At 34.9% G+C, this 21,925-nt stretch overlaps 1 protein-coding gene across 1 annotated transcript in view; it reads left to right on the plus strand.

The window, feature by feature from the left end:
• DYNC2H1 (dynein cytoplasmic 2 heavy chain 1) overlaps positions 1 to 21,925 on the plus strand; it is a 148,631-nt gene that overhangs the window by 15,813 nt on the left and 110,893 nt on the right. The window contains exons 18-35 of the mRNA XM_026706904.2: positions 1,017 to 1,144; positions 1,509 to 1,624; positions 2,988 to 3,115; positions 3,423 to 3,572; positions 4,498 to 4,703; positions 6,310 to 6,465; positions 7,399 to 7,513; positions 9,581 to 9,751; positions 10,571 to 10,953; positions 11,165 to 11,297; positions 11,802 to 11,919; positions 14,017 to 14,129; positions 14,233 to 14,352; positions 15,347 to 15,497; positions 16,224 to 16,426; positions 19,361 to 19,543; positions 20,615 to 20,797; positions 21,595 to 21,818. Coding sequence (XP_026562689.1) covers positions 1,017 to 1,144; positions 1,509 to 1,624; positions 2,988 to 3,115; positions 3,423 to 3,572; positions 4,498 to 4,703; positions 6,310 to 6,465; positions 7,399 to 7,513; positions 9,581 to 9,751; positions 10,571 to 10,953; positions 11,165 to 11,297; positions 11,802 to 11,919; positions 14,017 to 14,129; positions 14,233 to 14,352; positions 15,347 to 15,497; positions 16,224 to 16,426; positions 19,361 to 19,543; positions 20,615 to 20,797; positions 21,595 to 21,818 — 2,981 coding nt within the window. The remainder of the gene's footprint in view (positions 1 to 1,016; positions 1,145 to 1,508; positions 1,625 to 2,987; positions 3,116 to 3,422; positions 3,573 to 4,497; positions 4,704 to 6,309; positions 6,466 to 7,398; positions 7,514 to 9,580; positions 9,752 to 10,570; positions 10,954 to 11,164; positions 11,298 to 11,801; positions 11,920 to 14,016; positions 14,130 to 14,232; positions 14,353 to 15,346; positions 15,498 to 16,223; positions 16,427 to 19,360; positions 19,544 to 20,614; positions 20,798 to 21,594; positions 21,819 to 21,925) is intronic.

The raw sequence follows: 21,925 nt of genomic DNA on the forward strand, positions 1-21,925 counted from the left end.
AGTGGGAGCAAAAACGCCCCCCCTCAGGAGGCTTCCCTGAGGCCCAGAAGGCCCAAAAAAAACCTGGAGGGGAGGTGCTGCCAAAGAGAAAAAGAAAAGAAATAAAAACAAGCCACGCCTACCCAGTTACATGGCCACGCCCACCTAGCCACACCCACAAAATCGGTTGTTAAAACATTTGAATCCCACCCCTGTTGGTGATGTACAGAACATAAGACGTCTAAGGCAGACATGAATTTGCAATATTTATAACATAGTTCAGATTGTCTATATCGGTAATGTAATATTTACCAAGTAATCAGATGCATGCATTCTGTAGCAGCAGAATACTTGGTGCAGTGCTTCAGAGTGAATTTAGAACAGCTGTTTTGGAAAGCATAGGAGTGTGATCCCAGCACCTGGGTTGTCAACTCATTAAAGGAATTATTATGTGCAGTTCACCAACAAGTGCTGCATTCATGCTTTCATGTGCTGAGAAGTAGTTTTTGGGAACCAACATTATTACCGTATATATCCCGAATAACAATTCTTGTTCTAACTCTGGCATTTTTGAGGTATAGACTGCATTCAAATATTAAAGAAATATTCTGACAAGCAAAATTAATCAGGAAGCTGGCAGGTGATCATGTGGCTGAGATAGGCTGTGATAATGCAGGATTCACTAACAGTGGCAACTGGGACTGCCAAGTCTGCTATTGTAGGTTTGTGTGATCATTGGATGTCACATCTTATGACCCTGTTGCTTAGCGATGGAGTTACCAATCACAATTACCAGTGGTAAGTGATGGGTAGCTGTAGTACTGAATGGTATAAGCAGTGGTGAACAGCTGCATGCCTAAACTTTCAAACCAAAAGATATTGGATTAAAGTGGGAAAGAATCAGCTTCCTGAAATGCATTTGAAGCATTTTTCTTTTTCTGTTTATGTACCTAAAGGGTCAGGATTTATATAGCCACGTACTGAAATAAGTAGCATATTTTTAAATAAAAATATGAATTCCTTCCTCCATGCTGAAGGAATGGGTGATAATTGGACAAGTCGATATGGAAGCTTTGGTGGAAATTCATCTTTCCAAAGAACAAGATTGGGAGAAAAATTTCAAGACCCTAAAAGTGAAAGGAAAAGAAGTGGAACGTCTTCCAAGGTATTGCATAGTAGAAGACTTACAAACATAAGTCTTTTGGGATAGCTGTTTTGTTTTTAATATAGTACTTGGTCCTGAATTTCAAAAACTGTTGTAAAGGGAAAGACTCAGCCAATGTGTTCCATCAGTTTCTTTTCTTATTTCCTTCAAAATTGCTTTGACTGAGTCTGGTACTGTCCCATTATCAGGGATTCTAAGGAACGTTTCCTTCTTCCCTGACTCAATAAATTGCGAGATACTTCTATCAAGAACAAACAAGATAGTTTAATGTGGTTGCTTGAACAACACTTAATTTGAATTTGGGGTTTATTTTAAATGTCATATAATAATGTGAAATATAATGAATTTATTCTGATCCTTGAAGCATTGTGAAAGTAGATTGCCTCATAGTGAACTGTAATCCTGTGAAGTCTGTCATCGATGATCTTATCCAGAAGTTGTATGATGCTCTAGTGATGTCTTTGAGAAAATCTATACAAGGTAAATGCTCAGAAGAAAAACTATTTAGAAGATAAGTCATTCGTTTATTTCTGCTTTTTCTTTAAAAAAACATTTATTATTTTGCCTAGAGTATTTAAATTACTTGAAATGCTATGAATTTATAACATTTAACTATATTCAATAGATTTAAAATTACATAAAATAGAGAAGAATAGAAAATATCAAAATTGTTATTGTAGCAGGAATAGCTTCTAATCTTGCTTTCTATCTAAGAAGCTATTCTTAAATTTGTAGCTCCAAAATTACTATTAATTTCAATGTGACTAAATATTCTGAAATGTTAATTCACCAAATAAATTTGCTTATATTTTACTGTTGTTAATTTTTACTGAAAGCTAGGTGTTTTGTGGAGTTATAACCCTAAATGAATACTGTAGCCTGTAGTAAGGAGTCCTGAGGAAGGAAGAAAAACACCGTCTTTTCCAATAATTTTCACCTTCTGGCAAATAGAGGGAGATAGTTGATTTTATGCAGCTATTTTCAGTTATTTTCTTCCTTGACATTTTCATTTATAGTGAAACGGGAAGAAAACCAAGCTTCAAGGATTAGCATAATTTCTAACTTGACTGCTGTGTTTAGGTTAGGTTAGTCTGAATCAGGAGTGTGCAAGCTATAATTGAAACTAAATAAATATCAATAAGCTTTTTGGAGTTGCAAAATGCTTGGATCCTTCCTCCCCCCATCTAAGAGTAATCACATAAATCTTATAACTGGTGTATTCTCTTATAAGCCAAATCCTTTCCTTTTGGAATAAGGGCTGAGTTAAAGACAAACAGTATTCTTTTCTGCTTTTTCACTTGTTTTGTGTTCTATTTGGTTGATAATACAATTTTATGACCACACATTTCAGTTCAGTCGAAAATGTCTAACTATAGGATTTTTTTTGCCCCAAAGAAGCTTTATTTGTCTATTTATTTAGCAATTTATATTGATACCTATGTTAGAATGATGCCTCTTGATGGGGAATAGAAAATTAAAATAAAAACCAGTGATGCAATATAATTAATAAAAAATGACAACTGGAAACAATATAATATATAGCAGAGATCTAGTATCATCCAATTATACAATCAATTAGAAAACTATGAACAAACACACTAATCAATATAACTCACCTATAATTCTGACACATGAGAGAATGAGGGATATAATGGGAGCTTTAATCCTAAATATTTGATGGACGGATTGTTACAAATTAGTCCATAGGGATATTATGGTTGGGAGCACGTCAACCAATTTTTTAGACTGGATTTGCCATTTTTGTCTATCGATTGATTGATTGTTGTTGTTTTTGTTGTTGTTGTTATTGACTCAATTGTGTTTTCTCTTGATGTTTATGTAGGTCATCAGCATGATATTTCTTCATTTCTCAATGATGCTATGAATGTCTTAGTAATAAGGCCCCAGTCAGTGGAAGAAATAACGGAAGATAGTTTAAAATATAAAAACTTAAAAGACAAAAAAGAAGAGGTAATATTTTTCTCTACTATCAAGATCTGAACAAATTTGATATCTGAATATTTCTAGAATATGAATATTATCTAAAATTGTTAATTATTTCTTAATAGACTTCATTGTTACCGTATGCTATTTCATTATTGCAATATTGCATAATCCCAAGAAAAGACACATTTCTTTGAAGGGTTGCCTACATGCTATATACACATCCACATTTGTTTTTTTCTACTCCAAATATTGCATGATCATAAAAGATGGTGTTAATTTATTTATTGACCCATACAATGTATTTATGCGAATATCAAATCTCTCTGCTTAGGTCTTTCTCCTTTTCCAAGAAGCAGAAAGTAAAAATAAGCTTCTCCGAACTGTGGCTGGTGGGGGCATTGAAACAATTGGCAGCTTGAGAGCTACATGGGATAAATTTGAGTTAATGATGGAGAGTCATCAGCTGATGATTAAAGAACAGGTAACTAAGAGTCATTCCATACACATACACATTCTATATACACGCACACACACACACACACACACACGCACACACACACACACACACACACATATATATATATATATACACATACATACATACATACATACACACACACATATAAAACAGGTTGAACCAGGAACAGCTGAGAGCCTTGGTGGTGTAGTGGTTAGAGTGCAGTACTGCAGGCTACTTCTGCTACAGCCAGCTGCCTGCAATTTGGCACACTGAATCCCACCAGGCTCAAGGTTGACTCTGTCTTCCATCCTTCAGTAAAATGAGGACCCAAATTGTTGGGGACAATATGCTGACTCTCTAAACCACTTAGAGAGGGCTGTAAAGCATTATAAAGCGGTATATAAGTCTAAGTGCTATTGCTATTGCTATTGCTATTTTGTCTTCAAAACTTGATATAAAATGCCCAGGATTCTAGGGGGTTGTTCTGAATTTTTGAATTTTTAAAAAATTCCCTGTTTAAACCTTGGATACAATGTGATAAATAAAACTTTTCATGGAAAAAAGAATGAGATTCTAGCATGAACTTCCATATATATTTTGATTATTTCCAAAGCCAATACATGGTTGTTATTGGTACTGTTTTCCAGAATCTGGGATAGGTTCGAATCTGTAAGTCTTCCACTTTGAAGTGGTAAGGCAAGATCTGGATTATATATTCAGTTACAGGGTTCCTTTCACTCTTTTTAAGAAAAGTATCAAACACAACACTGCTAATTTGAAATTGTATTTGAGAGTACAAATTAATAGTATGATATATTGTAAAACTACCCTTTGAGCAATGTTAATCATTTTTTATAGTAATCCTGTTAATATATACAGTAGCTGTTTCTGGAATAAATTAATAATAAACCTTTTGTTCCTGTTTTACTTACTCTTTGGATTTCAGGTCGAAGTGATGAAAGGCAATGTGAAAACCCGTGTTAATACCTATCTTCAGGAACTGGAAAAATTTAAAGCTCGGTGGGATCAGTTGAAACCTAGTGATGATGTCATTGAAACAGGACATCATGATGTGCTACAGAGAAGTGCTGAGATCATAAAGGAAAAGAAAATTGAGTTTGATGAACTTGAGGATATAAAGCAAAAACTTGTGTATGCTTATTTTTGTATAAGTATGAACAAATACCAACATATTAGGAATAGTTTTGTATATAGAATTTTTGAAAGTAAAGTAACAGCTATTAGAATAAAATAAAATAAAAAAATAAAACAATTAGATTAAAGTTCTGTCCGTTTTCAATTTCCTATCTGATTTTCTAAAACTTACATGGCATGATATACTTTACTTTAATTTTGAAGTAAAGATAATTTTCTACTGTAAAAAGAAATAGGTATAAAAAATTGTAATGGGTGATTTTGAACATATAACTAATACACAGTTTTATTTATCTCATTACTAGACCTTAACATTAAATTACAAACATATTGTTAACAATAAAATTTTCAACTTAAATTTGATTTTTGGGGTCTTTCATGAACACATAGTCATTTTAGTGATAATTTAGTAATGGCTTGCCATGGTCTTTTTCCAGGACATTTTGTTACTTCCTGATGGGTTCTCATCAAATACTAAGAAGGTCTCATCCCACTTAGATGTTTAAAATCAGTTTAAGTCAAATATATGTAGGTAGTCATTGACTTACAAATGTTTGTTTAACAAGGGCTTGAATTTATGACATTTATAAAATAATTTATGACCTGTGCTCAAACTTATCACTTTCTCACCATGACCATGGTCATGTGATCTTAATATGGACCTTTGGCAACTGGGTTAAATTTATGATGGTTGAAGCATTTTGTGTTGACGTAGTTGTAATTTTCGACCTTCCCAGCCAGCTTCCAATAAGCAAAGTCAATTGAGGAAGCTGGATTTGCATAACAACTCCATAATTCACTTAACAACTCCATAATTCACTTAACAACTATGTTATTCACTTAACAACTATGTTATTCACTTAACAACTCTGGTAATTCACTTAACAATTCTGGTAATTCACTTAACCGCAGTAAAAATGATTGTAAAATTGAATGCGATTGCATGATGGCTTGCTAAATGCCGTATCATTTAGCAATTGAAATTCCAGTCTCAATTATAGTTGTAAATAATGTACTGCATATATATTCAGTATGTAGTTTGGCAAAGACATAATCAAATTAATAAAATAATCAGAGTTTAAGTGAAAGTCTAGAGGCAGCTGGAGTGATTTTTATTTACAATGTTACCATGTAAGATATATACAAAACATCAACTGTGGAAAATACATATTTTCACTTGTTTGATCTCCAGTTAGAACAATCAGCATTAGGAATATTATTTTAAAATTGGGTAACACATACCATATTGCATTATTTTATAAATGTTCTTTTAGTTTCTAATTTGTTCTATTATTCCTCAGATATTCCATGGCTGTTCTCTAATAACTGTATATTAACTGTACATAAAGTATATTGTTGATGTATCTATTGAAAGAAAATAGAAGGAAACATTTTCTTATACAGAAAATATATATTCTCATTGTTCCCATAATTTCAAGATGTTGCTGATTGATCTATATATTTTTTTATTGCATTCAATTTACATACCTGTATATTTAAATATATTTATTTGGCATACAATGTAACATTTATTTATTTATTTATTTGTATACTGCCTTTATTATTTTTACAAATAACTCATTGCTGTGTTCTTTTCTTTCAGTAACGACTGTTGTCACTTTGATTTAGAAGAGCCTGATTTCTCTTTAGCCAATGAAGTACGCAGAGACATTGAATGCTGTGCTGAAGTTTGGTCACTGTATGAACAATTTTATGAAGGTTTTCAAGAAAAAGCCAATGAAGATTGGATTACATTTAGGTATTTAAGATTACAGGTAGCAATGGCAATAGCACTTGGACTTACATACCACTTACAGTGCTTTAAAGCCCTCTCTAAGCAGTTTTTTTACAGAGTCAGCCTATTGCCCCCTATAATTTCGGGTCCTCATTTTACTCACTTCGAAAGGATGGAAGGCTGAGTCAACCTTGAGCCTAGTGAGATTTTAACTGCCAAATTGCAGTCTGACGGCAGTCAGCAGAAGTAGCCTGCAGTACTGTACTCTAACCACTGTGCCACTGTGGCTCATAGGTAGTCTTTGCTTTCTTATTGACCACTTGTTCAGTGACAGTTTGAAGTTGCAGCACTGCTGAATAAGTGATAACTTACAACTAGTCTTCAACATTCCAGCCATTGCGCTACCACCAGTCATGTAATTGTCATTTGGGTGCTTGTCAATAAGTTTGCACTTTGGAGCACCCTGCAGTCACATGATTGCCGCTTGTGACCTTCCCTGCTGTCTTCCCACAAGCAAAGTCAAAGGGGAAGCTGGCATGGAAAGTTACTTGTCATTCTGGTGGAAAGTCTGCTCTGGTGGTCTCCCCATGCTCTTGTGGTGTTGCTCCATCCTTTACCCTGGCCTCCCTACACTAATGCTGTATCACCCCCTTCACACAGCATTTCCCAACTTGCATGCATCCTGCTCTGAGCCTCACTCACCTCCCTGCAACCCCCCCCCCCAACCATTCCATGCACCTTACTGTAGACTCCCATCTCTTCCCACTTAAAAATCCTTGCATCTTGGAGTTATGATGGCAACTTGCTGGCATTGTTGTCATATGGTGTTGCATTTTACAGCCACATTATCTTAGCTCTAAGGAATCCCAGTCCCAATTGCCCTTGTACCTGAGTACTATCTGTACCTAGTTCTTAATTATAATAGTGGTTGAACTTTTTAATATATATTGCATACAGGAGTAAGACCTACCTGTTTGAAGAATTCTTGTTGAACTGGCATGAAAAATTGAGAAAGATTGAAGAACACACAATAATGACCGTGAAATTGCAAAAAGAGGTGGATCAATACAAGGTAAAACGATCATGCGAGAAAATTAAGACAAATATTGGAATGTTTAGAATATTTTGAGAGTTTTGAGACCTAGGCATATTTATAGAGTATACAGTATTTCATTCATTCACATATATATCTTGAAGACCCTTCTAGGTTTTGCATTTGATTACAGCAATTAATTTTAGCATATAACCTTTCAAAATATTCAAAGCATTTCACATTGTTATTTCTCTTATTGTTGGAATTGCTGTGTAAGATGGTCTAATATTATTACCATATTCCCATATTTGTAGCCCTCCCTTAATTGGACCGTCAACTCTGTTGCTAAGTAACACAGTGATTAGGCAAAACATCACATGACTGCTTTGCATAGTGACAGCAGTTCTAGCAATCCCAGAGGCTGTTGTTAAATGAATCCCAAACAGTTGTTAGGCCAGGATCAAAGCCATTTTCATGCCCCTGGTGGAGACTGACTCTGAGGAAGAGGAGGAACAGCCAACAGGGAGTGGAAGTGTGGCTCCAGAGATGGTGGAGGAGGCTGGGGAAGGGCAGAGGCCGGCTGAGCAGTCAGAAGAGGACCCAGGCCCATCCCCTATCCATCCTAAGGCATGCAGGGAGGAGAGGATCAGGGTAAAACCTGGTCTACTCAAGAGGAGAGGGCCATGATCATCTTCATGGGTTGCAAGTGGGAGATTTGCATAAGAGTTTGGACATGTGTGCTAACAGATGCTGGAGACAAATTAGTGTTTTATTCTTAAAGAAGGTTTATCTTGGTTGGCATTCTTCCAATGGACTGTCCCTGGTTATCTTCCTGAAGTTAGCAATGATCTATCCTGGTCTGTCAAGGAACTTTATTATTCAGTGCGGTTTGTTTTTGGTTTTTGCTTCATTGTCGGCTCTTTGAATGTCAACTGCATTTCTTGCCTTTGAAATGTTATTTTGAAAATAGTTTACTCCTCCACTGTGAACAATTGAACAGTGAAGCCAAGTTGAAGGCATTAAAGGACTTTTATTTATGTTTTGGTTTTTGTTATATTTCTGAGATACTCTGGGTCATCACAGCCATTCTTGGAAAAAAGTAAAGAACTGCATCCATTTCAACTCCCCACGCATCTATCTACCTTTTATCTCTAACCCTAACCCTAACCTTCTCATCTCACAAAGTATCTAACCCTACTTGCTACCGCCAGCTGTCGTTCCCTCCCAGCCCTGCCCACTGCATTGCCTGCCACACCACATTCCAATACTTTACTTGCTAGGGCCTTTTATCACACCCCCTTGCCTCACAAGGGCAAGGCTTCTTTTGCGCATCAAGCAGGGCTGCTCTTCTGCGCTGACCACAGCCTCCTTTCATCATTCACACCCCATTCAGGGCTCTTTTTGGTGAAAGAAACAGCTCCCCCAGCTCATGAAAGAAGGCTAGTCTGTGAAAGAAGATCCTGGCTTGTGCCAGCGCAGAAAGTACTTTATTTCATATATTGGCTAGATCTTTTTGGGAATGAAAGCCCTGGCTGGTGCACAAAAGGAGGCTCTGGCAGGCAAGCAACCGAAGCCCCAGCTGAACCAGGAAAAGAAGGCATTGCAGCAGAGAGGACTGGGCAACAGTGACAGCTGGTGGCAATGGGTAGGCCAGGCCACCAAAAGCTAGTTGTAAATGCGAGTGCAAATTTTGTTTACTGAAGTCTGTTTACTTCAGTGGTCAGAACTTCCAGGCTGGATTGCAAATCCCCTTTTTCAACACTGTTGTAACTTTGAATGGTTGCTGAATAAATAAACTTTAAGATAAGACTACCTGTATTGTTAAGATCCAGTGTTAATTAAGTACGGGATTCTAACTTGGCATCTTGCTGTTTATGAAATAAATCTAAAAATATTATTTAATATGCCAGGTTAAAATGATATGAAATAATATTAATTTTTTGGATTTAAAGTCAGTACTATTGAGTGCAAATATAAGAATATGGCTGTTCCAAGTATTTGTTACTCATGATTCTTTCATAATCCTTTATTGTTTAAATATAGAATACATTCATTGTTAAAAAAAGCAAAAATATCTACTAATATATGCTCTTTTTTTCCTTACAGCTGACCCTTCCTATATTGAAATACGTTAAGGGAGAACACTTGTCATCTGATCATTGGCTGGACCTCTTTCGTATTCTTGGTCTTCCTAGGGGTACCAGTCTAGGAACTCTGATGTTTGGAGACCTCCTAAAAGTGGCAGATGTCATTGTGGAAAAAGCAGCAGAATTGAAGGTGTGAATTATTTTTTAGGATGGAGAAAATTATTTGAAGGAAATTTGGGGACGTATTTTTGGCTTCCATTTAAAGCAAGGAATGCTCCAAAGTTATTATCCAAGTTTAATTAAAAATACTTACTAAATCAGTTCTTTCTGTATAAAGAAAGAAGTAATAATTTTCAACATGTAGTACTGATATATTGTTCGTAAGTGGTACAGAAATTTCATTACACTCTAGTAACGTTCTTATACCTGACCTTGAAGATAGAAACCCTTAATAGTAAACCGTGTTATAGAAAATGCTCATATGTATTTGGGAACCGTCATCTGATAAAATGATTTGACTGGTTAGTATAGAAATATTAATTATTCAAGATAATTTTGTTAGAGATTTTAATTTGTTACTCATTTTATTTAGACCTTGGAAATATATCACAAATCTGTATACCATAGCATTATGTAAGTGAGCCATAGTGGTGCAGTGATTAGAGTGCAGTACTGCAGGCTACTTCTGCTGCCTGCTGACTGCCTGCAATTTAGCAGTTCAAATATTATCAGGCTCAAGGTTGACTCAGCCTTCCATCCCTCAGTAAAATGAGGACCCAGATTGTTGGGGCCAATATGCTGACTCTAAAGTGCTTAGAGAGGGCTGTGAAGCAGTATAAAGCGGTATATAAGTCTAAGTGCTATTGCTATTGCTAATACCATAATGTTTAATTAAAAAATCAATTAGTGCCTTATAAATCAGTATCTGACATTTCTTTGTTCTTTGGATTTACCTATAATAAGTATATATCATTAGCTTAAATTAATGTTAATTTATATTTGCTAACAGGATTTGAACAGCAGGGCTCATGGTGAGGTTACAATCAGAGAAGCCTTGCGTGAGCTTGAGCTTTGGGGAGTTGGAGCTCTCTTTACATTAACAGATTATGAAGATAGCCAGAACCGCATGATCAAATTGATTAAAGATTGGAAAGATATAGTCAATCAAGTTGGAGACAATCGTTGCCTACTTCAGTCATTGAAAGACTCTCCATATTACAAAGGTTTCCAAGATAAAGTTTCTGTTTGGGAAAAGAAACTCGCTGAACTGGATGAATATCTACAGAATCTAAATCAAATTCAGAGGAAGTGGGTATATCTGGAGCCCATTTTTGGTCGTGGAGCTTTGCCTAAAGAGCAAGCACGCTTTAACAGAGTAGATGAAGACTTTAGGTTAGTTAACTTTATATTCTGTCTTTTAATCCAATTGCCTCTTACATTCCTCAGAGGAAAGCATAAGCATTGTATGAAAAATTTGTAATTGTATTAATTGTATTTTCATACTTCAGGTCATAAATAATAGTTTCAGTTGCTTATTTTTGTGTTATTAAAACTAAAGAACAAAGAGCAGCATATATTCACACTATGTTGTTTCCTTTTAAAGATCAATAATGGCAGATATCAAAGAAGATAATCGTGTAATTTCTTTGAATACTCGAGCAGGAATAAGGACAGCCTTAATTACTATACTTGACCAGCTTCAGAGATGTCAAAAATCTTTAAATGAATTCCTGGAGGTAAACAATTCTGATCACTCAATTTAATTGTGAATTCAGGTGATGAACACTAAAATTTTATATTATCTCCTTGAGATTATTAATAAACATTTGTGTTTATACTTATGCATACCCTCATAAGAGTGCAAAAATAGCATTTTTCTGTGACATCTTAAAGCAGCTGTGTCATTATACCCATTCTGAAGCTGAAGTGCTGCACAAACCTAACATCTTTCAAGTTATGTTTTTTTATTCATATATTTCTGTCTTATTCTTTGTGTTCATTTTTCATTTCTTAAGTACTTTAACCAATAAAAATTAAAAAAAAATTGGAAGAACAAGCAAGTGATAGAGGGAGACTATTGGGTTGTGGGTTTTGTGTGTGTGTTTGTGTGTAAAAGTAGAGATGTTCGGTTCACAGCTATTCCTGATTTCATTATTTGAAAAGATGTTAGTTTAACTGGTTCAGAAATAATTACTGGGCTGTATTGGAGAGGCTGTCTGAATTTATTTATTTTTACATAGGAAAAGCGTTCTGCATTCCCTAGATTTTATTTCATTGGAGACGATGATCTTCTGGAAATCTTGGGTCAGTCTACTAATCCATTAGTTATCCAATCTCATCTGAAGAAGCTGTTTGCCGGTAAGAATGGTAAAGAATTTTTAAAAAGTGAATAGTTGGAATGAAGCACAACATCATCTAGTTCTACCAAAGTGTAAGAAAACCATTTAAACCATTCATGAGAGATGGATATGCAGACTCAAAGCCCACCAGAGACTTATAATCTCCGAAGGTAGACTATTCCACTGTGGTAATGTCTTACATGTTGCTGAGCTACAGAACTTTGGATGGTTCTCAATCCCTCATTGTTTGTTACAGCAATATAAAACCTCCCATGCCAAAGGCTTACCAAATTCCCCCCCCCCCCATTTCCATTCTACTTTTGCACTGTAAAAGAAAAGATTTAAATAAAAATATTTATAATTTAAATTTCTAAACGTTTATGATGTTAAAAAAATTAAATAATGTTTTACTCTGCATACTTTTCATAGTACTTGGAGTAAAATGAATTTCCGTGGCACCTTTTCAAAGAATCACTTAAATCATGCAAGTATACAGATTGGTAGAGAAATATGTTGTTTATTTAAATTTATTGGCTATCAAACTCCAGTAGGAAGGTTTGACATACTTTTTAAAAACCATATGGTTATTTTCAAAGGATAGGTGTTTACCTAATATTCCCTGTTATAGAAGGCATCACGAGAATCAAAGAGTATGCTACCCTAACAATTTATTGTTATTGATCACATCTATCCTTTCCTGACTTACTTGCTAACAAGATAGATCTGCATTCTTCCACAGAAATTTATATTGCAGTAGTCTACATATAGATCAGTTATAGTAATATTAGGTACAATTAAATTTTAAAAAGAGATTTTAAAATAACCTGAATAAATGTTTCTAAACCTTGATGGCTTGTGAGGTTTCTGACAGTGGAAGATTTTGGTTACAATAGGTTTCCCATGAAAGATAACAAAAATGTTCTTATGTTCTTTTCTAGTAATACATATGGAAATGGGGAAAATATAAATTGAAATCTATTTATAGAGATTGCTTAAATATTTTTAAGAGTCCAGCTTTAAAAAAATGCTGTTTTCATTTATTTATACATGTAGTATTATGACATTTCCAGAAATGATGATGAATTCAGGCCAATACTTTAATTGGCAGATAATGTTCTACAGTTCTCTTCCATATCCATTCTGGGCTAATGGCAGGATTCTTCATAAGAGATCTAAAATATATATGATAGAACAGTAATGTGAGCAAAATTGGCTTCTGTTATTTTGGATATAAATCTATGAATGTATTATAAAAAGCATTGTTTTAATTTGACTTCAAATAAATTTCCATTTTTAAATCACCATATTATAATCCAAGTTAAATTTCTGTTAAAAGTGATATAACTATATTAGGGATGTGCACAGTACAGAAAATAGATGTGGTTTAGGCATTGAACCTAAAACAAACTATCACATTGCACAACTTCTGCTAAACTATTTCAAATTAGCATCTGTGTAATAGATACAAAATTTGAATATTGTTCCTTGCTCAGTGAAACCAAAATTCTGATTTATAGGATAGTTATGGGAATCACATTACTCACTCAGTAATTATGCTTTTATTTAGTATGTGCTAATACAATAGAGCAACAATACAAATCACAATGCAATATAATCAAGTAAATTACATAACAATCAAATGCTACAACCGTCATTCTTCAAACCTCATATAGTCTTGCAAAAAGAAGCATTTTAATTCAATTTTTAAACTTCAGGAGATCAGACTCTGGGCATTATTCCAAGAGGAATTTAATTCCAAGAAACAGGTGCTAATAGATGAATGGGTCTGCATGCCTATTCCTTATTGTGGAATCAACAGTATGGATCAGACTCCCATTGTAACATCCCACCAGACTCCTCACCCCTGCTTTTCTCAGTATTTTTTCTATTCTCTCTCCAGTTGCTGTAACTGATGTCATTGGCTTATTTCCAGTCTCATCCTCATTTCAATCCTTTTCTGCCCAGAACAATTTAATTTCAGCCCTTATCCAGATCAGTGTTGTTCTATGTATGAACAGGTTCAGCCATGGACCATTGAAAACCAATTTTTCTGAACATCGAAGGTTTTACACATTCCTATATTAAACTAATCAATGCTACATTATTCCATTAACAGGAATTCACAGTGTAAGCTTTGATGACGATTTTAAAAATATTATTGCAATGAAATCTGTAGAAGGTGAAACCGTACCTTTCAAAAATAAAATTCTGCTATCCAATGATGTTGAGGTAAGAAAGTAAGCTCCTCCTCCCTCCCACCCCAATTTTCCATTTGTCAAAATTAAGTATGTTAACGTGGTTTATTGGATTTTCTTGATATATTATTTGCTAGGTATGGCTGAACAAATTGTCTTTAGAGATGAAGGAGACATTAAAGAAACTATTGATCGACTGTGTAGCCACTGGGAAAAGATTACAGGGTTCAATTGATCCATCGCTTTTTCCTTCACAGGTATGTTCATTTTTTTTCTATGCAAAAACAACATTTCAGTTTTGCAAAAATGAGGGTTTTTGAGTATATGGTGGTATATGGTGGTTGCTTACTAATTTTTATCTCAACTATTGAGTAGAATTGAATTTGAATCTAAACTAAATAACAGTTTGAATATATCTATCCAATTGATCTGAAAAGAACTCAATTTGGTTTGCAATTTGGATTATATCCAACATCAGGTAAAAGTACTTTCCTTTGCACTTATCCCCATCCCTCAAGCCATCTGTATCCCTACAATCTGCACTGAATCTTTGGGATATATACTGAAGATTGTGGAAAAGAGTAGAATCTCTTTTAGTGGCTAATAAACAACGTTGCATGCAACTCTTTGAAGTAAATTTAGATACAAAATAAATCACAGTATAGCCATTGAAATCAATAAGGTTTATGCTAATCTTGATTAACTGAAGTGTCATAGTGGTTTAGTGGTTTTACTTTGGTCTGGATCTATCTCAATAGTTAAACGGAGTTGTCCATGAAATAATATTGTTGAGTGCTCAATAACTGCAATAACTTTTATCCGGGTACTTCAAGTCAGGGTTACTCTATTTCATTTGCTTTAGCCAGTTCCTTGCATTGCAAGTAGCACCTTCATGATGTAGATGTATCTTGCATTTATATATGGTTTGAAAGGTACAGCATAGGGTAACCATTTGTTGACTGCCCCTAACCTGTTCTGTCAGAGGCACAAGTCACTGGCAGTTTAATCTATGCTCTGAACTCACAGTTTATTTTTGCTTTTAAATATTCAAATAAGCATAGTTTTTTAAAATCTGGATACAGCATTAATAATATAATAAATTGTTTGACAATTTTTTACCTATTAGAGTTGCAGCAGGAGAGTATTTTGGGTTTGTGGATAAATGAAGTAGTGTGATTTCTTTAAACAGCCATCATGGATGCTATTAGATGGTGTAACTTATTCTTCTTTATGGATATGTTTTTCCAATAGATCCTGTGTTTGGCTGAACAAATTCAATTCACAGAAGATGTTGAGTGTGCAATCAAGGAATGTAACTTGCAACAGATAGAATTAGAACTAATGGCTAAATTGGAGCATTATACCAGTATAGATACCAATACAGAAGACTCAGGCAATGGAGGTATGGAAAAAGATAGCAGGTATGATATTCTAAAATGATTTCATATTCTTGATATAGACTTTGAATCATGATCACATGTGTGGTTTCTTGCCATTTTGTGCTGGGTTTTTTTTGTATTTGTTGGTCTTGATTTCTTTCTTTTTTTTACTTTTTTTTTTTGCCACTGAACACTGCATTATCTGAATTGATATTGCAATTTGTTAAATTTTGCTCCACTTAACTAAAGAGGAATTCACGTATTATGTTAATCCACCATTTTGTTCACCATGGTTTATTTACTGAGCTATAATAGTCAGTTCCAAACATGACATAAAACTATAAAGCATAATTTATAAACTAAAGGGCAAAACCATCCATGTTACATGACTGGAAAAATGGTAAAATAGCACTTTCCTGGGTTTAGTTTGAGTATCCAATTCAGTTGAATTGATTCTTGCATCTTTATTTTTATTTATTTAGTTCCATCCATCCATCCATCCATCCATCCATCCAGTTTTTATCCTGCCCTTCTGTGCAAGTTGTACTGTATAATAACTTTTAATTTTAAATTCTCAGAAAACTACAGGCACTAGTTGTCTTTTATATCATTAGAGTTATTACTAAATAATTATCAACATGATGTTATACTTTTCCCTTTGTTACTTTTCATTTCTAACCATATGACCAAATTATAATGGGTGAAACCATATAAATTAATCTTATTTTAAACTATGATATTTTTTTCAGAATCTGGAATCCTTGAGTTAAAGCTTAAAGCCCTGATTTTGGATGTTATTCATAACATTGATACTGTACAACAGCTCATTGCGGCTCAGGTCAATAGTACTGATGATTGGGCCTGGAAGAAACAACTCAGATTTTATCTTAAGGATAAAAACTGTTATATTCAAATGGTGGATGCTGAACTTCAGTACACTTATGAATATCAGGTATTTTAAGTTTCGCATAAATTATGTTTTATTCTTTCATTTCCATCCTCATATTACTTTCAACTAAATGTGCAAAAGCAAGCAAGTTGTTTTAATGAGCATTAGTTTGAGATTGTAGTCCTATAATCAATTGCCTGAAGTAGGTGGACTGGTTGTTTTCATGATGTGGAGACAATAACTTGGTCCTCAACACCAATAAGACCAAGGAACTTATAATGGACTATAGAAAGAATAGATCAGACATCCAGCCCTTGCTCATCAATGGAGACCAAGTGGAGCAAGTGGCCAGTTTTAAGTTTCTGGGTGTTCTCATAAAAGAGGACCTGACTTGGGAGGCTCACATTGCAACACTGGTCAAAAGAGCCCAGCAGAGATTATATTACCTGAGACTTCTCAGGAAACAACAACTAAATGAAAAACTGCTGGTGACCTTCTACCGCTGCACCATAGAGACTATTTTAATTTACTGCATCTCTGTATGGTTTGCCAATTGCACAGTGGGAGATAGGACAGCACCTTTTAATAAGCAAAGTCTATAGGGAAGCCAGATTCAGTAAAGGAAGTATTACTAATTTAAGAACGGTAGTGATTCGCTTAACAGCTGTGGCAAGTAAGGTCATAAAATGGGGCAAAATTCACTTAACAACTGCCTCATTTAGCAAAACAAATTTTGAGCTTGATTGTGGTCATAAGTCGATGACTACCTGTATACTATAGATATGCATGCAAAGTGATAGAAAAAGGAAAATTCTTCCTGGGTTTCAGTTATTGAAACTTTTCTCGGCTGTGATAAACATTTTTTTCCCTAAAGTATGACTTTTGTTAAAATACAGCTCCTATCAACTTTAATTATAAATAAATAAATACAATTGAGTTCTAGGAATATTTTTTTATTGCTACAATGGATACTTTTAAACATTTTCTTCAGTAATAGAGTCCAGATCTTGATATTCCCCTCGGTTTCAGAATCTGTTTTCATGTGGTGTGATCAGGAGTGGGATGCTACTGGTTCGGCCTGGTTCTATAGAACCGGTAGCTGCGAAAAGCAGCTGACACCGAACCAGTTCGGTGTTTGGCCCACCCACCTGCCTGGACTCTAGGCTGTTCTTTATTCCCTGCTTTTCCGTCCTCAGCTGCTTTGTGCGGCATAGCTGAGGTTGAAAAAGCAGGAAACAAGAAGATTTTCAAAGGCTGCGCACCTGCGTGCAGCGCTTGTCAACTGTCCAGGCGGCACAGCTGATTTCTTGCAAATGCTGCACACATGCGTAGTTCAGAGAACCGGCAAATTGCTCCACTGGCTCCCCCCTCCCCCCACTCACTCCTTACCTACCATGCGAGCCATCCAACTTGCCTGGTTTGGTAAGTTGCTATTTTTCCTTTTTTTTTTCTTCCCCCGACCATCAGTGCTGTGCTCTGCAGGGAGATTTAGATTAGCTAGAAAGCAGGAAATCTTTGGATATCTTGTTTTCTAGCTAATCTAAAAGCAGAGCCAAACCTTCCTTAGGACTGAAGCTTCTACTTTTCAGTGTAGAGTCAGACCCAGGTAGCCAATTGGAGATAGATCTGTAAGTGATTCTGTGAGCAACTCAATCTGCCTGCTTGCTTTGCCTGCTTTTGGGTAAAAGTTGCTCTTTTTTATAAATAATTCAATATTTACATACATGGTGTTTTGTGAGCTAATTTTGTGAGTTTGCTTGCAAGCAAATTTTATGTGACAGACTCAGGTAGCCAATTGGAGATAGATAGATCTCTAAGTGAATCTGTGATTTTGTGAGCAACTCAGTCTGCCTTCCTGCTTTGCCTGCTTTTGGGTAAAAGTTGGTGTTTTTTTATTTTAAAAAAATCAATATTTACATCAATATTTATAATATTTACATATAAGCCATGCCCACCCAGTCACATGACCACCAAACCACACCCACAAATTAGGCCACCCGTAGAACTGGTGGTTAAGAAATTTGAATCCCACCCCTGGGTATGATGGTTCTTGTTTTGTAGAAACAATTCAAAACATTGTTAATGCCTGAAATTTGTAGCATAGTCATTTGAGGATTAGCTTTAATAAAAGTGAATTCCATGATTCTTTTGGAACTCTATGTATCAGAGTCTGTCTTTTTTAGAATTCTAATGTTTTAGTACTTTCACATGCTTGAGCCTATATTGTAATAAAATTGTTTTGAAGATTCTAGAACAATAACATGGTTTATCTTTTCCATAGCTCATTTTAATAGAGAGAAAAATCTCTAGAGCCTGAGGCCTGGGTTAGAGATGAAATTTGGTTTGCTGGAAGAAAATTGCAACCATCTGATTTTTAACACCATTCATAATTCTCATTGGAAGCTTCTCATCTCACAAAGTATACTTTAATAGGTTTCCTTCCATTGCAAATAGTAGACTTAAGGAAAAAAGGAGCAGTGTTATGAAGGCCAAGGGTTAAGACTTGTGGACTTCAACTCCCAGAATTCCTGAGCTAACATGACTGGAGGAGGAATTCTGGGAATTGAAGTCCAAAAGTCTTAAAGCTGTCAAGTTTGAAGGCCCCCGGGTTAAAGTCTTTCCTTTATTACTCTCTTGATCTGGCACAAAATATCTCTGTTTAAGTTTTTGAAAAAAAAACAAAAACAAACAGACAAGCTTTCAAGTTATTCCATTTTGCACCTTTGAGTCAAATGTTTTGGAACAGATAAAGATACACATGCTGAATTTAGTTTGGCCCCAGGATCTCTTTTAACAAAGTATGTATATTCCATGTAATGCTTTTGTAGGTAACTCAAGAAAGTTGTATACATTTGAATTTTTGAATATTTCCATGTTTTTAGCATTATTGAAATAAATAATTACCAATTTGGAATTAGCTTTTAGTGGTAGTGTTAATCTGGACAACTAGGTTGAGTTCATAAATTTAATTGCATTTTATTGTTTTTAAAATTTTAGGGAAATTCACCAAAGCTTGTTTATACACCATTAACTGACAAGTGTTACCTTACGCTTACTCAAGCTATGAAGATGGGCCTTGGAGGAAATCCCTATGGCCCAGCTGGAACTGGCAAGACAGAATCTGTAAAGGCTCTAGGGGGATTACTCGGAAGACAAGTTTTGGTGTTTAATTGTGATGAGGTGAAGTAAAATATATCTATCTACCTGTTGTATGAAGAAGGTTCATAGATCTTGTTGACTGATTGATTGATTATGTGTCATTAAGTTGTTTATGGAGATTCTCAATCATCCAAGTGCTGTCCCCAAAGCAATTTTCAAAAGGCAATTGGATTTTCTTGTTTTCCCCCCCTTGAAAGTGTTTCACTTCTCATCCAAGAAGCTTTTTCACTTCAGAACTTCAGCTGCCTTTTTTTTAAAAAAAGCATCTTTGGGTGCCATCAAGTTGACTCCTAGCAACTTTCCACCATTAGATTCTTTCCTGGAGAGCTAAGCTATATATGTCTGAAATAGGATAATTCAAACCTCATTGTGCCTCTAGTGAGACTGTGAGTTAATTTTTTTCAATTTGTTTGGTCCTCTTGGCTGTCCACATTATTTTGAGAAGTCTTCTCCAAAACCAAACGGCAAAAGGATCAATATTGTTCCTATCCTGGTTCTTCAAAGTCTACTTATGACTTATCTCCCCATAATGGTTTGGTTAATATGGATGGCCATATACATTTGCAAAATTAATGAATGATTGAGTGGATGAATGAATGAAGTTATAAATTGGGATGGCTAAGCTAAGGCTGAAATTGGGTATAGTCCACTACATTGAGATGATGATGACAATAATGATTGTTCTCTTTGAATCCCTTTAAAGTTATAAAGCAGAAATAAAAAAATATATCTTCAGTAAATACATAGAAAATATTTATCAAATTTATATTTATGCAGATTTCAGTATTCTTTCCACCACAACGTCTGTAACAGATGAGACCAGGCATGTAGTATTTCCTTTTTTAAATGTCCTTTCTTATTTCCTTTGTAAATTTTTTTTTAAAGGATCTGAGACTCCATTGTTAACAAAAAAGCGCAGAAACCGCAAATTCAAAAGTTCACTCCCTAAAATGATCAAATCAGCTGTGTTTAACCTCCCCAAAGCATTGATACTTTTGTTACAAAATTTAAAACTTCATTACACTATTTTTACTTAGGAAAAGGAATATGATATATCATGTCGCTGAAGTAGCATTCCTTGTTTATTTTAAGGGCATTGATGTGAAATCAATGGGGCGTATATTTGTTGGTTTGGTGAAATGTGGAGCCTGGGGCTGTTTTGATGAGTTTAATCGTCTGGAAGAAGCGGTACTCTCTGCTGTATCTATGCAGATTCAGACAATTCAACATGCTTTGAAAAAACATCAACCCGTTTGTGAATTACTTGGAAAAGAGGTACCAATCTTAAACTCTTGTACAATATTTACCTCCTTGCTTAACTTACTTTTGCTGCAACTTCAGCAATTATGAAACTTATGGTTCAAAGTGAATGAATCAGAAGTTCAACCCAAATAATTTATCTCATCCAAAACCTTAGAGGGCAAGGTCTTAAACTGGTCCAAGAGAAAGCAATCAAGCTATAGTCAGACAGAGGGAACTGAACATGAATATGGAATGGGATGACTTTCAGGAATAGGCTGAATACCTTCTAAATTAGGGACATCCATAATAATTAATAAACACCTGTCTTAGTTTCATGTGTGAAGGAATTAGTTTCATTTAAACATTGGATCCTGTGCCTTAAAATAAAAAATGTTGAACATCTGTTCTATCTTCAGATAAATTACAATTCCAGAAATTTTACTTGATTGGATTTTTAAAAATAAATTTTGTGGAAAGGCAAATTTGAAGAATTACATCGAGTAATTTAATGGTTTTAAGTCTGTTGCATTAGTTTCTTTAGATCAAAACAGTTGTCCCTTAGAATTTGAACTGAGTTAGAACTGATACCTTACAAGACAAAGCCAAGAAATGACAAAATTGAAGTGCTCTGTATCTCTTGTCATGCAGGCAAAATGATCAGTGAGAATGTATGGAAATATCTCAGCCATTTGAATGTCTTTCAAATCTTTTTAATTCTATATAAAATATACAGCCTACTTTGGTGTCTACATAGATTGTTAAGTTCCTATTTAATGGTTTATAAAGGTCATTGAGTTTTTACTGAAGATGTTTGCATGTTTAAATATCAGGTAGAAATGGATCATAATTCTGGAATTTTTATCACCATGAATCCTGCTGGGAAAGGCTATGGAGGCAGGCAGAAATTGCCTGACAATCTCAAACAGCTTTTTAGACCAGTTGCTATGACTCGTCCTGATAATGAGCTAATTGCAGAAGTGATATTATATTCGGAAGGCTTTAAAGATGCTAAACCTCTGGGAAGAAAACTGGTGGATATTTTCAATTTAGCACGGTAAGAATTTGGTTTTTTTTTTTTTTTTTTCATTTCCCTATCCCCAGGCATTTTATTACCTCCACCTCCTCTTTTTGTTCTTTCATCTTTGTCTTTGGGGAATAAGC

The sequence above is a fragment of the Pseudonaja textilis genome, chromosome 7, assembly GCF_049901715.1.
Source record: "Pseudonaja textilis isolate UNSWEBS1 chromosome 7, rPseTex1.2, whole genome shotgun sequence".
NCBI classification, from domain to species: domain Eukaryota; kingdom Metazoa; phylum Chordata; class Lepidosauria; order Squamata; family Elapidae; genus Pseudonaja; species Pseudonaja textilis.